The sequence below is a fragment of the Pelophylax lessonae genome (assembly GCF_965119305.1).
Source record: "Pelophylax lessonae genome assembly, chromosome: 9".
NCBI classification, from domain to species: Eukaryota; Metazoa; Chordata; class Amphibia; order Anura; family Ranidae; genus Pelophylax; species Pelophylax lessonae.
In genome coordinates this window covers 30888054-30911795 of record NC_138776.1, presented here as the reverse complement: position 1 = coordinate 30911795, position 23742 = coordinate 30888054, and the positions used below count along the sequence as shown (strand labels likewise).

The 23742-nt window shown below is 44.1% G+C and overlaps 1 protein-coding gene across 1 annotated transcript in view; it reads left to right on the top strand.

The window, feature by feature from the left end:
• LOC309564199 (ovostatin-like) overlaps positions 1–23742 on the top strand; it is a gene marked incomplete at its 5' end in the record, with an annotated part of 155628 nt that overhangs the window by 54599 nt on the left and 77287 nt on the right. Inside the window, 5 exons of the mRNA XM_082268829.1 lie at positions 2947–3004; positions 6950–7092; positions 11218–11367; positions 14063–14230; positions 23095–23206. Of these exons, the coding sequence (XP_082124955.1) occupies positions 2947–3004; positions 6950–7092; positions 11218–11367; positions 14063–14230; positions 23095–23206 (631 nt within the window). The remainder of the gene's footprint in view (positions 1–2946; positions 3005–6949; positions 7093–11217; positions 11368–14062; positions 14231–23094; positions 23207–23742) is intronic.

The window sequence follows — 23742 nt, the reverse complement described above, 5'->3', positions numbered from 1 at the left end:
GCATTTACTAACTAAGGAAAAGATTTTTGTCATTTTGGTGTTTTTTTTTAACGCGTAATGGCGGCGATCTGCGATTTTTTTTGCGGTACTGCGACATTGCGGCGTACAGATCAGACCCTTGACTGACATTTTTGACACTTTTGGGGTTACCAGTGACATTACTACAGTAATCAGTGCTATACATTTGCACTGTTACTGCAAAATGACACTGGCAGGGAAGGGGTTAACTTTATTGGGGAAGGAGGGGTTAAGTGTGTCCCTAGGGGCGTGATTCTAACTGTGATTGGACATGGCTACTGGTGTAGGAACAGTGATCAACGGTCCTACATAGTAGAACCGTATGATCATTATTCATACACAGGGGAGAATGACAGGCGGTTTTGTTTACATTAGCCGCCTGCCTTTCCCTTCACGGCAGACGATCGCGAGTGACACACGCACGGACTTCCCAGGGAACGAGCCGGGGCGGGAGCGCGCCTCCGCGGGCGCGCGCTCGCCCGCTATTGGCTCACAAGCAAGTGACAGGCTAGTGACGTACCGGTACGTCACTTTACCTGGCCGGGGCTGACCGCTGCAGTATATGTACTTGTCCCCTCCTTGTCCCAACCCTGCCTATCAATGCCACCTATCATTTCCTCTTATGAGTGCCCATCAGTGCCGCTTATCAGCGCCCATTAGTGCCAACTATCAGTGCCCATCAGTGCCGCATATCAGTGCCTCCTCATCAGTGCTGCCTCATCAGTGCTCATCAGTGTAGCATATCAGTGCCTCCTATCAGTACTCATTAGTGCAGCTTATCGGTGCCCATCAGTGCAGCCTCATTAGCGCACATCAGTGAAGGAGAAAAATGACCTATTTACAACATTTCCTAACAGAAACTAAGGAAAAATTTTTAAAAACTAATTTCTGTCTTTTTTCATTTGCTTCGCAAAAAAATAAAAAACCCAGTGGTGATTAAACACCACCAAAAGAAAGCTCTATCTGTTTCACAAAAACGATAAACATTTTGTTTGGGTACAGTGTTGCATGACCACGCAATTGTCTTTCAAAATGCGGCAACGTGGCAGCTGAAAATTGGTCTGGGCAGAAAGGGGGTGAAAGTGCCCAGTAGGTAGCCATTTCAGGGCTCCTCACTCTCCCTTCATCAGGGCTAAAACTAGATGATGTAGGCACTTGCCTGGAAAGGCCAAGTGCCTACATCATGTAGTTTTTATCCCCGACAAAGGGGGATGCTGAGCCCCCGAAATAGTTGTTGCAAAATAAAAATCTTTGAAAAAGTCTGTACAAGCTGGTGTGGAACTCCCATGCTTCGTCCCCCTTCTCTGACACACCTCATTAGTTAATGAGATGTTGCAAACACCAAAGTAAGCTCAGGTATTAGTATCCTACTCACAACTATATTAGTTTATCAGAAGATAGGCACTAGGCTACCTAATTGTAAGTAAAGTAAGTATATTGTCACAAGGCAAAGTAAGTGGAAATGTACAAATATCAATGGACAGGCCAAATAATCTGTTTTTCATGCAGTAAACTGACATATGTGCTAGTTAGTCTAAGCAAGATTAACCTAGTAGCAGCAGTACTAGTATTGAGCAGTATAAGCAGCGAATCGTATAAACAATGAACAGTATAAACAGTAATGAAAAGGCTCACAGTAACTCCTCTAAAATAAATAAATAGCAGGTGTATCAGAGTGCACTTTGTGTATGCCCCCCCCCCCCTGTAGATATGGATATAAATAGATGAGAGTATCAGTATCTGGAACCTGACCTGCAAACTTCAGCCAGCTAAACGGTGGGGCCCAGTCTGTACGGTGATGCACTTGATTACTGTCCCCTTCAGTCTGCATACAGTGATTTGTTTTTGGGGCTACAAGGCACAAGTCTCATCCTGTCCTGATCTGCTAAACAGTGGTAAAGTCAGCACAGCCGTAGAGGTTCACAAGTCCTGTCACCCAGCCCTGGACTCTTGTCTATCTCTGATCCTCAGGAAGCTGTTGAGTCCCCCAGCACTCTGGCCCTTTAAAGGCTCTGTTTCTGATGTAGACCCACATAGGTACAGAGGCGGGCACAGCTCTGGTCCCTACACAGCAAGACAGCATTCTGTATATCACAAGCCCAGAAAACTCTCCTTGACTCTCCTCTTACCAGGTTTTTGTGAGCATTGTAGTTTATCCGCTTCCACAGCACAGTGCTCCCCACAAACGACAGCTCCTATGATCCAGCATGGCTGCATCGTAGTCCTTTTAGTTTCTGTCAATGAATTTACCTTTAGACCACAAGCTGATTCAAAGAAGAATTCATTTAATACTTGTATACGAGGAGACAGGTTATACCGACATACAGTACTTCTGTGAGTTACTATAACCCGTCTGGTTTGCATACGTGTCTCCTTATCCTATATACACTTTGGACAAAGTTAAGATTGAAACCCCCCCCCTTTCTTTGGACAATGATTGACAGCCTTTAATATATCCTAAAGAGGGGGGGGGGGTGGGGGTTGAACAGTAGTCTATTGTATTCTAAAACATCTGGACAGGATATACGAACGTCATGCAATATAGTGTAATGTAAGGTCTTTAACAAAAACCATATGGCAGGATATGCAGTAGCCACTGTTTAAATTCTTAGCAGAATCTGCTGAAGAAATGCAGTTTCTAGATATACTCTATATATGTATACATAAATGATTATAACACTTATAATAATTATGAAACATTCATAATTTCTTGGATTTCCCATTACTTTCTGTCTCGGACACAATGATCAGCAGGACGAGAAACAAATCTCTCCAGCAGGGAGACAGAGAGCAAAAAAAAAAAAAAGACAGAAATTCTACCTTTTTCCTACTGGATCTAAAAACTGAAAAAATATTTTGTCTATATATAAACTATCAACATGTTTTGCTTTTTCATCTAATTTGCATCTATTTTTTTTTTTTTTTCAGTTTATGGCAAGAAACAAAATTGTAACAAATGGTGAAATCACTGTTGACCTGTCAGGAAGTAAGTATTACATTTCTGGATATGTGTGGATGGGGCATGTGTGTGGCTATGGTTCAGAGGGATCTGATGACACCAGTTTTCTTTACTCTCCATTCACACTGGTACGACTTGTCAGGCGACTTGGTCAGCCTGACAAGTCGTGCACCGTCGCGCCCCATAGTGTAGTACAGGACCGGTTCTAATAGGAGCGACACAAGTCGCTCCGACTTAGAAAAAGGGTCCTGTACTACTTCGGGGCGACTTGCATAGACATTCATTTTATGAAGTCCGTGCAAGTCGCGCCGAAGTCGCGCTGCACGCGACTTCACTGGTCGCCCCCTAAGTCGGAGCGACGTAGTGTGAACCGAGACTTAATGTTTTGTTTTACAAAAAATTGTTAGTGGGAAATGATAATTACAATAAATGTTCAAACGGCTTTCAAATGCTTGGCAAGGTGCTACAGGCTTGAGAATGAGCAGTGACAATGCTGATAGCCACACCCCCAAAAAAAAAATCTACAGTGGCAATGCTGCTTTGAATTCGGGAACAGTGCAGCATCCTTGCCACAACATCACATCTGCTTTAGGTGGATTTCACTGGCACGATTAACAGGTATCTGTATGACTTTAGTACAATTGCACTTGTGGTCGACCTGAGGACCTTAGAGTCAGAGAGAAGCTGAACCCAAATGTTCTGCAGAGCTGACTGGAAGGGAGACACTGGAGAGGATCTGATTCTGCCTACAGAGAGTACAGATCTGTGTCGTGGGGCCTGACCTGAGAGGGCCACTCCTTCTGTGGAAGAGTCAGTGGACGGGTGTCAGTCTAGGTGATGCTAGAGAGTGTCCTAAAGATAATGTAGTTGCATCAAGTCTGCTGCTAGAGAGAGCAAGAGGACCTAATTCTTCCATACAAGTGGCAGTATGGTTAAAGCAGTGTGTCTGCTTCCACAAATAATACGATGAGGTGAAGTGAGAGTTGTCCTTATCAACCGTAAATAGTTAAGGTTGGAGTATCCCACTATAAACCATACAGTGCATACGCAGCATCTAGGAAATGTACACCAGAGTTCCCCCAGACAGCGCGAGAATCACACCAAAATACATATACTTATCCCACCACTCCCTTTTCCCATCCAAGTTCCACAATAAATATAAAACCACTGAACTGTTTATTGGGTAACAAGCAACTGGGAGTAAAGTGAGGATGAGTGAACTGTCCCTAAGTGACTGTCTGCAGGTAATCAGAGGAGACCCAACAAGTCATCACACAGCAAGCCCTATGGGAACAGTGCTACATATATATATATATATATATATATATATATATATATATATATATATATATATATATATATATATATATATATACATATATATATATATATACACACACACATATACTTTAAAGTGGTTGTAAACCTCAGACATGAAATATGAACAAAGCATATTCCTCTATAGAGTGTACCTGTCTCAATTAAGAGCACTAAGTGTCATTCTCTGTGTGCTGAAGGAGCTCCGGTACACAGCTTGCGATTGACAGCCTCAGCTGTGTGCTGTATAAAGGGGATGTGTTCCTTCCCTCCAATCAGCTCTCAGAGCTCTCCTCACTGAGCTCTGCAGTGTGTAACTTCTGCTCCCCACCCCCTATTTTCTAAAGCTCAGACAAGCTGTATCAATTCTGGGCTTTCAACTAGGGTGACCAGATGTCCCCGGTTTCCGAGGACAGCCCCCGGATTGGAGACACTGTCCCCTGTCCAAGTCTGTCCCCGGTTTTGTCCCCAGATTCAGGGCCAGATTAATGTAGGCAGGGCTTCCCATGCTGGCTGAGAAACAGCCTGGTGGATCAGATGCAGATGCCACCTGCTGGACGATCTCACTGCTGCTCCTGTTCAGTGGAGGAGAGGCAGAGCCATAAATTGACTGTGTAGAGGGCTGAGACCGGGAGGTGAGCAGATGGGGGGGGGGGATCTGTTTGTACACAGGTTAGGGCAGTGGAGGAGCTGGGATCAGAGCTGGTGCAGCTGCATGGAGAGATGGAGAGTTTGGCTCTTGTGGGGGAAGGGCTGGGAGGTGGCTGCAGAGATAATCTGTAATAGAAGGGTGCAGAGGTGAGCTATGGATGTGGGGGCAGAAGTGTCCTCTGTGCATAGCAAACCTTGGAACCCTGTACTCTATGCTTAACACCCTCCTGTATATTATGCAGCCCTGTGCCCAGCGCTCTGTGTATTATGCAGCCCATCGCTCTGTGTATTATGTAGCCCTGTACCCAGTGTTCTGTGTATTATGTAGTCCTGTGCAATGCGCACTGTGTATTATGCAGTCCTGTGCTCAACGCTCTGTGTATTATGTAGTCCTGTTCCTAGCGTTCTCTGTGTATTATGCAGTCCTGTGCCCAGTGCTCTGTGTATTATTTAATCCTGTACCCAGCACTCTGTGTATTATGCAGCCCTGTGCCCAGCGCTCTGTGTATTATGCAGTATTGTGCCCAGCGCTCTGTGTATTATGTAGTCCTGTGCCCAGCGCTCTGTGTATTATGCAGTATTGTGCCCAGCGCTCTGTGTATTATGTAGTCCTGTGCCCAGCACTCTATGTATTATGCAGTCCTGTGCCCAGCACTCTGTGTATTATGTAGTCCTGTGCCCAGCGCTCTGTGTATTATGCAGTCCTGTGCCCAACGCTCTGTGTATTTTGTAGTCCTGTTCCTAGTGCTCTGTGTATTATGCAGTCCTGTGCCCAGTGCTCTGTGTATTATGTAATCCTATACCCAGCACTCTGTGTATTATGCAGTCCTGTACCCAGCGCTTTGTGTATTATGCAGTCCTGTGCCCAGCGCTCTGTTTATTATGCAGTCCTGTACTCAGCGCATTGTGTATTATGTAGTCCTGTGCCCAGCACTCTGTGTATTATGTAGTCCTGTACCCAGCGCTCTGTGTATTATGCAGTCCTGTGCCCAGCGCTCTGTTTATTATGCAGTCCTGTACTCAGCGCATTGTGTATTATGTAGTCCTGTGCCCAGCACTCTGTGTATTATGTAGTCCTGTACCCAGCGCTCTGTGTATTATGCAGTCTTGTGCCCAGCGCTCTGTTTATTATGCAGTCCTGTACCCAGCGCATTGTGTATTATGTAGTCCTGTGCCCAGCACTCTGTGTATTATGCAGTCTTGTGCCCAGCGCTCTGCGTATTATACAGTCTTGTGCCATTTGCCAATAGGAAAAAAAAATAATATGTCTCCGGATTTCATTTTAAAAATCTGGTCACCTTACTTTAAACAGTTGTAGAGAACAGAATACTGCAGATAAACAGGTACAACTTATATGGTGCAATTTGTTTTATCTCTGTGTATCACCTGAGGCCAGTCACTTCACTGGGTATATGTAAGGGTTTACAACCACTTTAAAGGACACCTGTACGTTTAACATAGCTTGAATAGTAATTACTACCCAATAGCACAAAGGCTTTGCAGAATAAATCCACACTGGGCTCTCTTACTAGTGTGCCTGCGCAGATTCATTCCCTTGGGTAATTCGTACTCATGACACTATTCAGCCTTTCTGCTACCTCTGCTTCTCCGTTCTCACATCATTGGCGGAGTTGGGAACCATAGTAGGCCCATTGTAGCATTGGAGCCTTCAGCCAATCAGCTGTGGACTGATTGTGCTGCAGATTGGGATTTCAAAGGTTATCACAACATTGGTTTAAAAATATATTCTCTGTCCATGTTTCCTTATTTTTTGTATTTATTTATTTTTTTCACAATAAAAAATGATGAGCTTTTGATTTAGCAATATAATAACTTTGAGGGGCATTATGCAATACAATTGAATGTATTTTTGACTCACTAGTAACAGAGGTGGATTGGTTTGGTTTTATTAGCTCAACTGATTTCTGCTTCTCATAGCAGCCTAGTGTTCCAAAAATACTAGTAGTAGGTTGAAATTTGACATATGTTCCTTTGTCTTTACAGGTCATAGAGGGTCAGCTTCAATAGCATTTACCGTAAATAGTACATTTGCAACAGAAGCTACGTTACTGGCCTTTGTGCCCCTGAAGGAGGACGTGATCTCAGATACTGCAGTGATGAACATTGGCACCTGCTTCGAGAATAAGGTATGACAGAATCACTGCATGAACCTAAAATGGCTAAAGTTTAACCACTTCACGCCCGCCCTATAAGCGATTGACGGCGGGAAAGTGGTTGCATTATCCTGACCGGACGTCATATGACGGCGGTAGGACAATGCGCTCTGGGCGCCCCCGGGGGGCGCGCAGATCGGCGATCGGTGATGCGGCGTGTCACACTGACAGACCGCATCTCTGATCTCGGTAAAGAGCCTACTGACGTAGCCTCTTTACCCTGTGTCCAATCACGGCTGGTCACATTGTACACAGGAAGAGCCGTTGATCGGCTTTCCTCAGAACGTAAAGGAGCGCCGATCTGCGGCTCTCCTGACAGGGAGGGGTCTGCACTGGTAATCAGATCATTGATTACCAGTGCAGACCCTCGGGGGGGGGGGGGTGCCACTAGAACCACCAGGGATGCCCACCCATGACCCCAGGGATGCCCACCCATGACCCCAGGGATGCCCACTATGGCTACCAGGGATGGCAATCAGGGCTCAGGGAGCCCACCAGTGCCTTCCACATCAGTGCTGCCCGCCAGTGCCCTCCCCATCAGTGCCCATCATTGCCATCTATCAGTGCCGCCCACCAGTGCCCATTATTGCCCACCAGTGCCACCTATCAGTGCCCATTAGTGCCCACCAGTGCCGCCCGTCAGTGCCAATCAGTGCCGCCTATCAGTGCCCACCAGTGCCGCCTATCAGTGTCCATCAGTGCCACCTATCAGTGCCCAGCAGTGCCGCCTATCAGTGCCCACCAATGCTGCATATCAGTGCCGCCTATCAGTGCCCACCAATGCTGTATATCAGTGCCGCCTATCAGTGCCACATATCAGTGCCACCCCATCAGTGCCTCCTCATCAGTGCCTGTCAGTGCAGCCTCATCAGTGCTCATCAGTGCAGGAAAAAACAGATTTATTTACAAAATTGTATAACATAATCTGTCTCCACATTGTAGCCACTATTTTATGCCTCGTACACACGATCAGATAATCGGATGACTTATCGTTCGCATTTTGTTGCATGATACTAGTATCGAATTCAACAATGCATACTAAACGTATAATATTTTACTTTGACCCCTTGATGGGACGGAACTGAGGGCCGCCAACCTGCTTGCAGCATAGTAGTCAGGGGGACAATAGTGTTACTAGTTCATTACTACATGTGGGGTGCACTGGTGAAGACCTAGCTGTCACTTAGAATCAGAGTTGTATAAAGTACTCGAAACCCATACTTGAGTAAAAGTACAAGTGCTCAATCAAAAAGTGACTTGAGTAGAAGTGGAAGTGCTCGATCAAAAAGTGACTTGAGTAGAAGTACTAAAGTATTCAACATTTTTTGTACTTAAGTATTGCAAGTAGTTTTTTTAAAGATTTTGCTACTCAAGTACTGAAAGTAAAAGTACAAGTACTGTGTTATGTAGTTATTAAAGAAAGAAGTCAAAAGTTTGAACATCATATTGTTTTTTATTATTTCAAATGCAGCTTTTATTTATACATACAGTAGCATTTATTTCCGTATGCGCTGATAATACACATGTTTTGAACTTCATGAATCCTGCCATCTACTGTTCTGGCAGTGGTAATTTTTATAATTGTAACGAGTAACTATGCAGCACAAAAAAAAAATATTGGAGTAGAAGTATTGAAATCATAGAAAAAATGTAGTGAAGTAAAAGTGGAAGTAGGAGAAAAAAATTCTACTCCAGGAAAGTACAGATACCGCCTTTTGGGACTTAAGTACAGTAGTGAAGTAGTTCTACTTAGTTACTATACATCTCTGCTTAGAATCCACACTTTGGGTGATCCTGAGTTACTTGCCAGGGGTGTCAACAACTTGGAGCCAATCCACATAAACATGGATGGTCAGGACAGGGGAGAATCACATATAATCTTAACATATTACTCAGATATCCTAGTCATGTCTCATTTGAAGTTCTTGACTCACTTTTTCTGCTGCAGTAGACGGTGCACACTCATTATCCTTACATTGTTCCTATTATTACAAAGACAATGCCCCAAAAATTAAAAATGAGTTTCCCTTTCAATGGTGGTGGCACTGCTGGAGTCCCAAGGAAATGAATGATTCCCATGTAATATGGAGATCCCGGGATCACCAGCCAGCCAGCCGCTTGTAAAAGTAAACAGTCTTTATTGTTCTTTAAAAGTCAAACGTCACCAGAAGAATCATCTTAAAAAACTGGACTACTCCCTCCCACCCAACAATCTCTCTAACCAAAAGATACCTTTGCCTGTTATTATACTGGGAAAAAATGGCCACTGACTTTAACACTCTTCCGTGGCAAACTTCTATAAGAGATGGAAGGCCTTATGCTAGCGACTATACCCACCAAGGAGCTTATTGCCTTTGAGGAACCTTTCTCCTATCTCCAGGGTCTCCAATAAATATATGACAAGGAGGACATCCACTAAATAGATCATTCGAATTCTGGGTCCTAACTGAGGACTCACCAATCCTGAGAGTACTGTAAATCAGTCCTCTCCTCTCCAACTGGATTACCCTGGAACCCCTCACCCTGCATGACTGAGAACCCCTTAGTACTCATAAATGTGTTGCCCTCCCTATAGGAACCACAACCCAAATAGTGGGTACATATATTTCCTGTCCAGGACCCTGTTCCTGGCTTCCTGTATACACTGAAATCCCAGCCAATTAGAAAAAAAAAAAGATTTTCTCAGCTGCCTTTCAATCGTACATTGCCGAATATTCTGTAAGTCCTCCTTTGCATTACGCATCTATCATTTTCTGCACACCAGCTGAAATTTTACATCTGATCAGGGCTTTTTTTCAGCAGGAACGAGGGGGAACGCAGTTCCGGCACCTCCAGCACTGAATGTATGTAATTTTGTTGCTAGGGAGGTCTATTGTTGCTGGTGAGGGACCTACTGTTTCTGCGGGTGGGTCTTATATTGCTGGAGGGGGGGTCAGTTGTTGCTGGGAGAGATGGAGAGATCCACTTGGGGGGGGGGGGGCTATTGTTGCTGGCTGACGAAGAGTCTATTGATGCTTGCTGTGGGGAGATCTGTTGCTGCTGCCGGGAATCTATAGTTGCTGGGGGGGGGGGGATTTGTTGCAGGTGATCCATTGTTGCTAAGGGATCTATTATTGCTGGTGGGGGGCCCTAATGTTACTTGCTGCAGGGGTTCTATGTCCCTGCTTTTCTTGTTATCAAATTCCATACAAATTACTTAGCGCCACAAATTGATACAGTACTTGGTTCTGTATTCTGGGATTCTGGGAGATAGGTAGGGGGTGTAACCAAGGAATGGTGCTTGGAGGTGGGTAGGGGGTGTAACCAAGGAATGGTGCTTGGAGGTGGGTAGGGGGTGTAACCAAGGAATGGTGCTCGGAGGTGGGTAGGGGTGTAAATAAGGAATGTTGCTCGGAGGTGGGTAGGGGGTGTACCAAGGAATGGTGCTCGAAAGGGGGGGGAGTGTAAACAAGGAATGGTGCTCGGAGGTGGGTAGGGGGTGTAACCAAGGAATGTTGCTCAGAGGTGGGTAGGGGGTGTAACCAAGGAATGGTGCTCGGAGGTGGGTAAGGGGTGTAACCAAGGAATGGTGCTTGAAAGGGGGGGAGGGGGTGTAAACAAGGAATGGTGCTCGGAGGTGGGTGGGGGGGGTGTAACCAAGGAATGGTGCTCGGAGGTGGGTAGGGGGTGTAACCAAGGAATGGTTCTCGGAGGTGGGTAGGGGGTGTAACCAAGGAATGGTGCTCGGAGGTGGGTAGGTGGTGTAACCAAGGAATGGTGCTCGGAGGTGGGTAGGGGGTGTAACCAAGGAATGGTGCTTGGAGGTGGGTAGGGGGTGTAACCAAGGAATGGTGCTCAGAGGTGGGTAGGGGGTGTAAACAAGGAATGGTGCTCAGAGGTGGGTAGGGGGTGTAACCAAGGAATGGTGCTTGGAGGTGAGTAGGGGGGTGGAGAAAAGGGCTGATTTGGAAAGGGGGAGTTCCTGCACCTATTTTCTGAGAAAAAAAGCCCTGCATCTGATAATACAGTAGGAGTGTAGGGGGTGCTCTGGCTTTTAGAAAGTATAAAGGCTTAATTACATAGAAAGGATATATCATGTCAATACTTATTTGATTTTAGGTGAATATGGAGTTCACGGAGAAGGTTGTGAAACCAGGCGCTACGGTTATTCGAAAAGTAACAGCTGCAGCAGGGTCCTTCTGTGGAATTAGAGCAAGAGACGCATCCTTCAGTTTGCTCAACTCATATGATGAATTCAACCCTTCTAATGTAAGAATTATTTTATTTTAGGTGTATCTGTTTATTGGAGGAAGCTATTGTTGCCACCCAGGCTGATCTCCTAATATGGACTGCAAACACCTCTTCTGTTTATTGTGTTATGTACTGTTCATCACTTGGGGAGGTGGGTGGTATTAGTAGTTTACAGAAGATAGCTTGGAAAGAAGAACATGGTTTGTGATTTCAGTTCAATTAACAGTAATTGACAAGGACATTGCATTTTTGGCAAGATCTAATTATATTTTCTGTGCTTGCTAAAAAGATCCTTATCCTGACAAATTAAAAGTAATGTAGCCACCACACTGGTGGACAGGTAAGCTGCAATATATTAAAATGTTTTTACATAATACATAAACATGTTGGAGGAATTCAAAGCCCAAATTAACGTGGAACTTCAGTCCCGCTATGAGAAGACTCCACCCCTCTAGCGGCACCATTATTGCACATGCGCAGATGCGCCTATGGGGCTCAGGTTCTGGAAGAGCCCACCGGTGCATCAGAGCAAGTGCGGGAGGTTTTCCATGCATGTGCAAAGACAGGGAAGGTTTAAGACTTCCCTGTTAGTATATTTGTGCAGGTGTGGGAAACCTTGTGCAGATGTACCAACTGGGATCTCTCAGGACCTGGGGTGGGGAAAATATCTCACCTGGAAATTGCAGCACACATAAAGTACATTTTAAAAATAAATGTCCGTTGATAAGAAAGGGAGGGGGAGGGGGCAGGTTAACACAAGATGAAGTTCTTATTGTTAGGTTTGAGTCCAATTTTTTTGTATAATTTTGGGCAGAGTAGGGAAGGGTTAGGGGTCTCCAAACTTTCTAAACAAATGGCCAGTTTACTGGTCTTCAGACTTTTGAGGGGAGAACTGTGACCAGTGGGAGTGGAAAATGCTACAGAAATAGTTCCCCATTGTTGGTGTAGAGAATGGAATAGTGCCTCATCGTTGGTGTCAGTGGGAGGAATAGTGCCCCAATATTGGAGTCAGTGGGAGGAATACCATCCCAACATTGACTTCAGTTAAAGGAATGGTGCCCCAACATTGGTGTCCATGAAACAAATATTGCCCCGACATTGGTGTCAGTAGAAGGAATGGTGCCCCAACATTGGTATCCATGAAACAAATATTGCCCCGACATTGGTGTCAGTAGAAGGAATGGTGCCCCAACATTGGTGTCCATGAAACAAATATTGCCCCGACATTGGTGTCAGTAGAAGGAATGGTGCCCCAACATTGGTGTCCATGAAACAAATATTGCCCCGACATTGGTGTCAGTAGAAGGAATGGTGCCCCAACATTGGTGTCTGTGGGAAAATACCCCATTGATGATATAGGTGGAAGGAATTATGCTCCAATGTTGTTGGTGGAAGAAATGGTGTCTAATTTTGTCAGTGGGAGGAGTAGTGATTCATATCAGTGGGAGGAATGGTGCCCCAATATTGGAGTCAGTGGGAGGAATAGCATCCCAACATTGATTTCAGTTGAAGGAATGGTGCCCCAACATTGGTATCCATGAAACAAATAATGCCCCGACATTGGTGTCAGTAGAAGGAATGGTGCCCCAACATTGGTGTCCGTGGGAAAATACCCCATTGATGATATAGGTGGAAGGAATTATGCCCCAATGTTGTTGGTGGAAGAAATGGTGTCTCATTTTGTCAGTGGGAGGAGTAGTGATTCATATCAGTGGGAGGAATGGTGCCCCAATATTGGAGTCAGTGGGCGGAATAGCATCCCAACATTGATTTCAGTTGAAGGAATGGTGCCCCAACATTGTTATCCTTAAAGCAAATATTGCCCCGACATTGGTGTCAGTAGAAGGAATGGTGCCCCAACATTGGTGTCCGTGGCAAAATACCCCATTGATGACATAGGTGGAAGGAATTATGCCCCAATGTTGTTGGTGAAAGAAATGGTGTCTAATTTTGTCAGTGGGAGGAGTAGTGATTCATATCAGTGGGAGGAATGGTGCCCAATATTGGAGTCAGTGGGAGGAATAGCATCCCACCATTGATTTCAGTTAAAGGAATGGTGCCCCAACATTGGTATCCATGAAACAAATATTGCCCCGACATTGGTGTCAGTAGAAGGAATGGTGCCCCAACATTGGTGTCCCTGGGAAAATACCCCATTGATGACATAGGTGGAAGGAATTATGCCCCAATGTTGTTGGTGGAAGAAATGGTGTCTCATTTTGTCAGTGGGAGGAGTAGTGATTCATATCAGTGGGAGGAATGGTGCCCCAAGCGCTGGATGAAAGCAAGCAAAGGGTCGCATCTAGCCAACGGGCCGCAGTTTGGTGACCACTGGATTAGACCCTCTGCTTCTGCTCTGCAAACTAGGAGCCATTATGTATTACAAGATATAGGCCAAAGAAGTCTTACATATAGCGGAAAAAAATATGTTAGGGCAAAAAGTGAGCGCTCTACTCTACTCTACTCTCTAATCTTGCAGGGCAAAGCCTTACACAGGAAGGGATAGACCCATGATGCTTTATGTGATTTTTGTAATCATACCCAACACATTTTGGACCTATACCTATACCAACACATTTTGGACCTATATTCTTCATCAGGGCTTTTTTTTTTTAAGTTTATCTCAGTCTTTGTACATGGGAGGGTGACTTGGAAGTAGCAGGATCTTGTATGTATGCAGTTCACACAAACTGGACTTATGTTTACTTCACAGGTTTACAGTCAAGTGCGTTCTTATATTTTTGGTTTCCGATATAAAAACATTGATTATGAGGACCCGAAACCTCAATGTATAGATGGAAATACAGAACAATTCCACAACGGGATGTACGTTAAGCCAACCAGCAGCAGAACAGATGGGGAAACTTATCAAGACTTTGTGGTAAGTTATAGGATTCATAGCTGTAACAAAGCTTGACCCCCTGACTCATTTATTAAAGCCCCCCTTGTGTCTCTAAATGTCATAGATGTCATATTTAGGTGAATGGTCCCCAAGCAGTAAATTAAACTGAAGGTATTAGAGACCACGTCTTAGGGGACAATGTCATCAGTAGCTCATTAATACCTATCTGTCTCAGGCTGCAGTCACACTTCAGTGTTGCATTATTGAGCATTTTTTATTGCCTTTATATGCATTTTTTAAAGAGTTTTTGAGCTTTGGCATTTTATAATTAGCCAATAGAGAAAAATATCATCTGTTTCCTCATTTGTTGCTATGTTTTCAACTTTTTTATCTGCTTTTCTTTTATTATTTATTAATTCTATTTACATTTTTTTGTTAGGGGGTTATGGTTAGGTTTGGGGGTTAATGTATGTATGTATTTATTTTATTTAATATTATTTATTTACTTTTTTTTATCTATTTAGTTAGGTTGGGAGTTAGGATTAGGGTTATAGTTTGGGGTTAGGGCTAGGGGCTAGTATTAGGGTAAGAGTTCATTTTTTTTTTCATTTTTTTTTTTCATTTATGATTATTATAATTACTTTTTTTAAAGGTATTTGTTTTATTTATTTATGATTATTTATTCATGAATTAATTACTATTATTTATTTAATCATTGCATTTGAGCAGAAAAATGCTCAAAAAGGCGCTAACACACTCAAAAACTTGTTAATCGTGCATTTCTATAGACAAATATGCTTTGAAAACTCACCAATCTGCCCAATTCGATCTACAAAAAAAGCTCCAGAATTTTTTTGAACTTAAGACATTTGTATTTAGGTGACTTGGGAGTGGAGATGTGAACCATCTCAACAGAGAATATTTATTTTTTTCTCTTCTAGAGTTTTGGAGCTTCAAGCTACAAAACACTCAGGTCTGAATGTAGCCCTAAAGTGTAAACCAAAATCCATACCTCCCAAATTTCTGAGACGGGAAAAAGGGACACCTTGTAGAACAAAGTATGTCAGCAAAGGATACACTCTTACTATGCCCCAAGCTTCATGGACCACAAGGTCCAAAAATGATTTCCACTTTTCCTTTGTAATAGATTTTCAAAATGGCAAATGCAATATCATAGAGACTGGATAAAATATTCAATGTAATATACAATTTTTTACACTTAAATAGTACATGTATTTAAAGAGGTCTATATATCAGGCCAAAAAAAGAAGAGCATTGCAGGATAAAAGAGGGGCAGAGGAGTTCCAAAAGAAGAACAGTCGCTCTACATAAAGGAAAGCTTGGGCGCCATGCAAAATGTATTTTTCAGTATGCTCGGCATCATGCCCCACTAAACACAGTTTTCTTTACCTAATGAATCTGCCCATACAGACCCATGTAGACAGTTGCTCATGTCAAGCACAGCCTCGAATTCAATTTCAGCGTTGATCAAAAGCGTGTGTTTGAATACAGAACTCGGAAATCGACAAAAAAAGGCCCTGTGTGAGTCACTTTGCCCACAATCCTAATGTACCTTAATAGAAGAAACCCTATGCAAAGCCATTCAACGTGGATTCTGAATCTTCATCCATACTACTCCACAGGGGCAAAACGACAGATCACGGGGTCCCCGGTGACGTGACATGGGGTATGATTATTCCCGTGGCCAAGAAGCATAGCATTGCAGCCTCAGTGTGTGTACAGCCTCGTCCAGCCATCATTGCAGTTTAAAGTAGGGGGCAAGCGGCGATATACCAGCAGCTCAACCCCAGGGTGCGTGTGTGAATGAGCCATTAGGGTTTACATATAGTTTACTTGACTAAGGCACCCCAGATGTAACTATCTCCCCCAACATAACCGTTATCCTAAAACCCAAACCCTTTACCTAAAACTTCCTGCAGTAAATACGCAGACACTGTTGTTGGAGTAAAATTGGCCGAAACTGCCATTTATTAACCAGTAACAAAAATATATATAACACATTCCTTAGAACAGGAACCAAAATAATATAATAAAAGATAAACATAAGGTTGCCGATCTTTGGAGGCCCCAAATATCAAATACCATTTTAGTATCTGTGTAACTCTTAACTGTCCCCAGCCGCACCACACCGGCTCGGGTATGACCTCAATACACAGCAGATACCTCCCAATTTAAACTACCAGTTAACCCATCTATTAACTGGCATTCCCCAGGTGACTCCATACCTTAGATGGGTCCCTAAGCTGATAAGCACAGCAGGTTTTAGCAAAACACCTCCAAAGACCCCAACCGTCAAATCAGAGAAAACAATCACAGCAGAAAGAAATCCCAATGTAGGAGCGGGCGGGCGGGAACGATCCTCCACCCACACTGTTCCGATGCCCGGGAACTGCAGGTCAGCCTAACTCCCCCCTATTTGGCCCCTCCCACCGCAACTATTAGGGGCCAATAGGGAAGAACCCCAACAAAGTTTTCTTATTTTTTAACCCCTACTCTGCCAATTCCACTGATGGCCCAGTCATGCTCGCCCTGCGCCTATTTTTCTTATTTTTTTGCTCTGGGCTGTACTTTAAAGTTGCCATGCATATGAAGACTGGGCTTCCTGTCCTGATGCAAGAATAAAGCAAACCTGCATTGTATTTTAACTCCCAGGTGGTCAAGAGCAGAGTCAGGAATAATTAAAGGAAGATCTTGTAGCACCTATAATGCAGCTGCTGACTCTGTCCATCATGTTACAGCTAACACAACAATAACACTTTAAGATGAATTGACCTTATAACTCTTTCCCTGTTGCAGATGTAGTATTTGCAATGGTGGCAGCTAGGGTGGGGGGTGGGGTTACAAACACTGTTGGCTGTTACAGCAGCCAGATATGCATGTGCATATCTTAAGCCAACTGTCAGCTTACAGAGCAAAGTGATCTGGTAACTCTACAGCTGCTGGATCGCTTCCATATCACCCCCTAAAAAGGCACCTAACCCCAGACTCTACTTTACCACCATGTGAAAGCAATAACATTAAGTAAAAAAAAGAAAAGTAAAAAGAATCCAAGATACACCCAGGGTACTGTTAAATGAAGCCTGTTTACAGAACTCAGTAATTGAAGCTGAAGTTTACACACATAAGGGAATAAGTCACAGCAAAAGTCTCCATTCATTAATTCAAAGAGATTTTATTTTATTTTTTCATCCTTGTTTTACTACTTTTGACAACACGCAGATGCATATGTCTGGGGGGGGGAGGCTTTATAAGAACACATGATATGCACAGCATATAATACAAGACATTTTGCTGCCTGAATCCATGAATGTAATGCGGCCCGCCCCCCCCCAAAAAAAAAAAAGTGTAATTAATAAACAGGCTAGGGTAGTATTTGAACAGGCTAGGGTAGTATATAGACAGGCTAGGGTAGTATATGGATAGGCTAGGGTAGTATATAGACAGGATAGGGTAGTATATGGACAGGCTAGGGTAGTATATAGACAGGCTAGGGTAGTATATGGATAGGCTAGGGTAGTATATAGACAGGCTAGGGTAGTATATGGACAGGCTAGGGTAGTATATAGACAGGCTAGGGTAGTATATGGATAGGCTAGGGTAGTATATAGACAGGCTAGGGTAGTATAAAGACAGGCTAGAGTGATATATAGACAAGCTAGGGCAGTATAGGGGCAGGCTAGGGTAATATATATATATATATATATATATATATATATATATATATATATATATATATATATATATATATATATATATATATATATATATATATATATATATATATATATATAGGCTAGGTGATTTTTGAGCATGACAGGTTATGCAACATTTTGCCATCTGGCAGATCAGCAGCCATTACTAAACGATGGACACCCTTTGTGTCCTTTCAAACAGAACTAACTTATATTACCTCTCTGTTGCTCTCTCCCAGTGCTCCCACAGTCTTCGGTGAGCCTCACGCATGCCCCAGAGCAGAAGAAAGCGGGCTAGGAGCGAGGCCGGCCACACCCTCTCCTTCAGTTCCACCCAATAGAAATGCAAGCCTCGCAAGCTGCGCCCGAACATTGGCTGCTGGCTGAACCTTTGGGGAATGGATCTTTCATTGCTCTCTGTCTCCTGTGGGTACCCTGCCCCGGCAGAACTCACACCTGAGCTCTTCATGTGTGCTTGGGTGTTTAACAGCCGGTGTTAGACTGTGTGCAAGCACCCTCGCGTCTGGAAACTATAAGTATGCGTGTTGAGGGAAGCAGGGCAGCAAAGAGGCCTAGGGGGCAGTTGTCTCCCTGCCCCTGGGCCCCCGGCTCAGTCTGCCTCTGGATGACACACAACTGCTGGATAAAAAATCTTGGGTGTCAATTTTCCACCCCTCTCAAAGTTCCGCTTGGGTCCAATGGACCCAGCAGGACCTATGGTAGGGTGGGCCCTGTATTACACAGTAGTGAGGGCAGTTATTTTCAGAGCCATTATTCACAACTGGTGACCTTAACCGCTTGCCGCCCGCCCGCCGTCATATGACGGCGGAGCGGAGCGACCATTATCCTGGGCCGCCGTCATATGACGGCGGCACTTTAAGCAGGGCAGGCGCGCGATCGCGTGCGCGCCACCCTGCACTGCCGGTGTCGGGGTGTCCCCGGGACACCCCCCGTCACCGGCAGGGGGGAAACAGCCAATGGGCGTGGCTGTTTCCCACGTGATCGGCTGTGTTCCAATGACACAGCCGATCACAATGAAGGCGCCCACCAGATGACCGCGCATGCGCGATCGGGAGCGCGCAGCGCGGTCATGTCGGTGGCACTGTGTTCCGTAGGAACACAGCTGTCACCGGCGGTAGTAAACAGTCACTTGACAGTGACTGTTTACTATGTGATCGGCTGTGAATCCATTCACAGCCGATCACAAAATGTAAACAAAGAGCAGTAACTCACTGTTACTAGCTCTTCTCCCCTCATACAGCTTCCAGTATGAGGGGAGAAGAACTAGAAATAGTGAGTTACTGCTCTGTGTACCTGCAAAAAGTAAAATCACACTAATAAAGGTCCCCCCACACAGTCCTCAGCCCCCCCCAATGTCACCTGTCACCCAACAGTCACCTCATCAGTGCCCAGAAATTGACACCCATAACGTTCACATGTGAGCGCAGCGATCGCGGGCAGAATCACTCCGATTCTGCCCGCGATCCGGAAATCATTGCAAATCGCGGGACGCCTGTGCGTTGCCCTGATTTGCAATAGCACCCCAAACGCTGTGCGATGTTGCCGCCATTTCCGCCTGCCGAATCGCGGTAACATCGCGCAAACATCGCATGACGCCCAAAAAAGGTACAAGAGTTTTTATTTGGAGCGTCATGCGTTGTTTGCGCGATGTTACCGCGATTCGGCAGGCGGAAATCGCAGCAACATCGCACAGCATTTGGGGTGCTATTGCAAATCACGGGCAACACACAGGCGCCCTGCAATTTGCAATGATTTCTGGATCACGGGCAGAATCGCAGTGATTCTGCCCGCGATCGCTACGCTCACATGTGAACATAGCCTAAAGTTCACCGGTCACCAGAGACTGCCATCAGTACCGCCGTGCACCATCGCCGTCACCTGTCACCCATCAGTGACCATCGCCCGTCACCTGTCACCCATCAGTGACCATCGCCCGTCACCTGTCACCCCCATCAATCACCGTCACCTGTCACCCCATCAGTCATCGTCACCTGTCACCCCATCAGTCATCGTCACTTGACACCCCATCAGTGATCGTCACTTGTCACCCCATCAATCATCGTCATATGTCACCCCGTCAGTGACTGTCATCTGTCACCCCATCAATCATCGTCACCTGTCACCCCATCAATCATCGTCACCTGTCACCTCATCAATCATCATCACCTGTCACCTCATCAATCATCGTCACCTGTCACCCCATCAGTCATCGTCACCTGTCACCCCATCAGTCATCGTCACCTGTCACCCCATCAGTCATCGTCACCTGTCACCCCGTCAGTCATCGTCACCTGTTTGCCATATACATGCAATCACTTACTGACCGCCTAACGACTATATGCGTCGGCCATTAAAAGCTAAATACTGGGGTTATGGCAGCAGATAGCCCCCATAACCCCGGTATTTTTTGAAACGGCGGGCGGTCGGCTTTCAGATAAGGGTGGTCCCAGTGGCGGATTCGCCGCGGAATTACCCTTACGGTGCAGGGGAAGAGGTGCCCCCCCCCCCCCCCCTCCTGCCGCGTCCCAGACGTTTTCCCAGCTTACCGGACCCGCCGGCAGCGGGGAAAACTATCCGGTCCCGGATCCTCAGAGACAGGAAGTCGAGTGAGGGCAAGATGGCCCTCACTCAACTCTATGGTCTTGGAGGACCGGAGCTACGTCAAAAGACGTTGCCTAGCAACCGGATTAAAGGGCCGCTTTTTTTTTTTGCTTTTTTTTTTTTTCCTCTTTCAACAATTTTTTTTTTTTTTTCCTTTTTTAGTGTAGTTGTGAGGTGTGAGGTCTTTTTGACCCCAGATCTCACAATAAAGAGGACCTGTCATGCCTATTTCTATTACAAGGGATGTTTACATTCCTTGTAATAGGAATAAAAATGATCAAAACATTTTTTTTTTAAACTGTGTAAAAATAAAAAAATAATAAATAAAATAAATAGGAAAAAAAAAAAAAAAAAAAATTAAAGCGCCCTGTCCCCGTTAGCTCGCGCGCAGAAGCAAATGCATACGCAAGTCCCGCCCACATATGTAAACGGTGTTCAAATCATACATGTGAGGTATCGCCGCGATCGTTAGAGCGAGTGCAATAATTTGAGCCCTAGACCCCCTCTGTAACTCTAAGCTAGTAACCTGCAGAAATTTTTAAAATGTTGCCTATGGGGATTTTTAAGTACCAATGTTTGGCGCCATTCTGTGAGCATGCGCAATTTTGAAGCATGACATGTTGGGTATCTAATTACTCAGCGTAACATTATCTTTCACATTATGGAAAAAAATTGGGCTACATTTACTGTTTTCTTATTTTTTAGTTAAAAAAAGTGAATTTTTTTCAAAAAAATCGCATTTGGAAGACTGCTGCGCAAATATGGTGTGATAAAAAATATTGCAACGATCTCCATTTTATTCTCTAGGGTCTCTGCTAAAAAAAAATATATAATGTTTGGGGGTTCAAAGTAGTTTTCTAGCAAAAAAAATGATTTTAGCTTGTAAACACCAAGTGTCAAAAATAGGCCCAGTCTTAAAGTGGATAAATGGACAACTTTGTGTAAAGCGCTACTTGGATGTTAGGCCTATGTATGTGGCCAGGCTGTGAAAAAGTGTTACACATGTGGTATCGCCATACTCAGGAGGAATAGCAGAATGTATTTTGGGGTGCAAGTTTTGCTATGTACATGCGATGTGTTAGAAATATTGCATAAATGGACAGCTTTGTGTAAAAAAAATGTGTTTTCATTTTCTTTCCACATTTTCCAAAAACTTGTGGAAAAAAATGACATATTCAAAAGACTCATTATGCCTAAAAAATTATACGTTGGGCTGTTTGCTTTCCAAAATGGGGTCATTTTATGGGGGTTTCCATTGTCCTGGTGCTCCAGGGCCTTCAAAAGTGCGATAGGTTGTTAGGAAATGATATGTGTAATTTGTGCTCCTAGAATGCCGGACGCTGCTACTCGGATGTTAGGCCTCTGTATGTGGCCAGGCTGTGAAAAAGTCTCACACATGTGGTATCGCCATACTCAGGAGGAGTAGTAGAATGTGTTTTGGGGTGTAGTTGCAAGTATACATGTGCTGTGTGAGAGAAATAACCTGTTAATACGGCAATTTGTAAAAAATAAAAAATAAAAAAAAATAAATCTTCATTTTGCAAAGCATTGTGGGAAAAAATTACAACTTCAAAAAACTCATCATGCCCCTTATTAAATACCTTGGAATGTCTACTTTCCAAAAAGGGATCATTTGGGGGGTATTTGTACTTTCTTGACCTTTTAGTGTCTCAAGAAATGAGATAGGCCTTCAGTACATCAGGTGTGATCAAGTGTGATCAATTTTCAATGAATAGCACCATAACTTGTGGACTCTATAACTTTCACAAAGACCAAATAATATACACTTATTTGGGTTTTTTTTTTACCAAAGATAAGTAGCAGTATAAATTTTGGCCAAAATTTGTGAAGAAAAATGACTAATTTGCAAAATTTTATGACAGAAACAAAGAAAAATGCGTTTTTTTCACGATATTTTCAGTCTTTTTTTATTTATAGCACAAAAAAATAAAAAACCCAGTATTGATCAAATACCATCAAAAGAAAGCTCTATTTGTGTGAAAAAAAGGACACAATTTTTGTATGGGTACAGTGTTGCATGACTGAGTAATTCTCAGTCAAAGTGTGAGAGCGCTGAAAGCTGAAAATCGGTCTGGGCAGGAAGGGGGTGAAAGTGCACTGTAGGCAAGTGGTTAAAAGGCTTCACGGGCACACACATTTTTAAGGCTAGACAGGTTGGGTATCTATTTACTAGACGTAAACTCATTTTTTATATTTTACCAAAACTAGGTAATACATTGTGTGCTCTAAAACTGTGCTGTGCTCTAAAACTTCATTTTTTTTTACTGAAAAGATGCGCTTGACAAACTGTTGAGCTAATATTGCCTGACATAAAATTTTAAACCACCCCAATTTTATTTCTCAGGTTTAGGAATTATATATTGTTTGGGGGGGGGGGGGGTTAACTAATCTTCAGGCCTAAAATGTGGATTTTAACATGTGGAAATAAATACAAGCTGTCTATAGCAGTGCACGGTTTACACCATTCCCAAAAGCCACAAACTATGGTGGCTGTTTGTCCCGAAAGTTTATAATGGAAAAAAATTAAAATTGATGTTATCTCTCCAGGGCCTCAGTATTCAGTTGGCTTCCAGTCTTGGCTCGAGAAGACCTAAAGTCTGTGGGTTGGAGGATGAACCTGACTTTCCAATATTTCGGACATTTGATGGATCTGGTAGCGGTAAATATATCAGAATCATGTTCCTGTTTGAAAGGAATGCCCTCACTCATTCCCTCCTGCCATCCCCTCCAACACAGACCCTTTAACCCCCCCCCCCTCCTCCAATTGCTGGGTTACAAGAAAAAAACTCAAAAAAGCCCCTTTTACTTTCCTGATTCCTAAATCACATGGTTCCCTTGGTCCTTCACTTCAGTGTTCCTCAGTGCAGAGTGGGAGGATCCTTTTTCGGCTGCCCATGTTGCTGCTGCATGGGTGGCTTGGACAGTCCCCATTGGTTGTTCAGCAGTAGAGTTCTCTAAAGCCTCGTACACAAGCGTCGAAAATTGGCAGGGAATTTTCGTCCGACGACCGATCGGCCGATTTTCGGCTTGTTAGTATGATGCTTTCGACAACCAACTCCGACTTTTCGGCCAAAAAAAATCTGGTGTGCAGACTATAAAATTTTTGTTGGCCGTCAACACAATGGCCGATTTTCATGCAGTCAGTACAGATTTCGACAGGGAAAAATCTGATGAGCAAGTCTGGGCATGCTCATA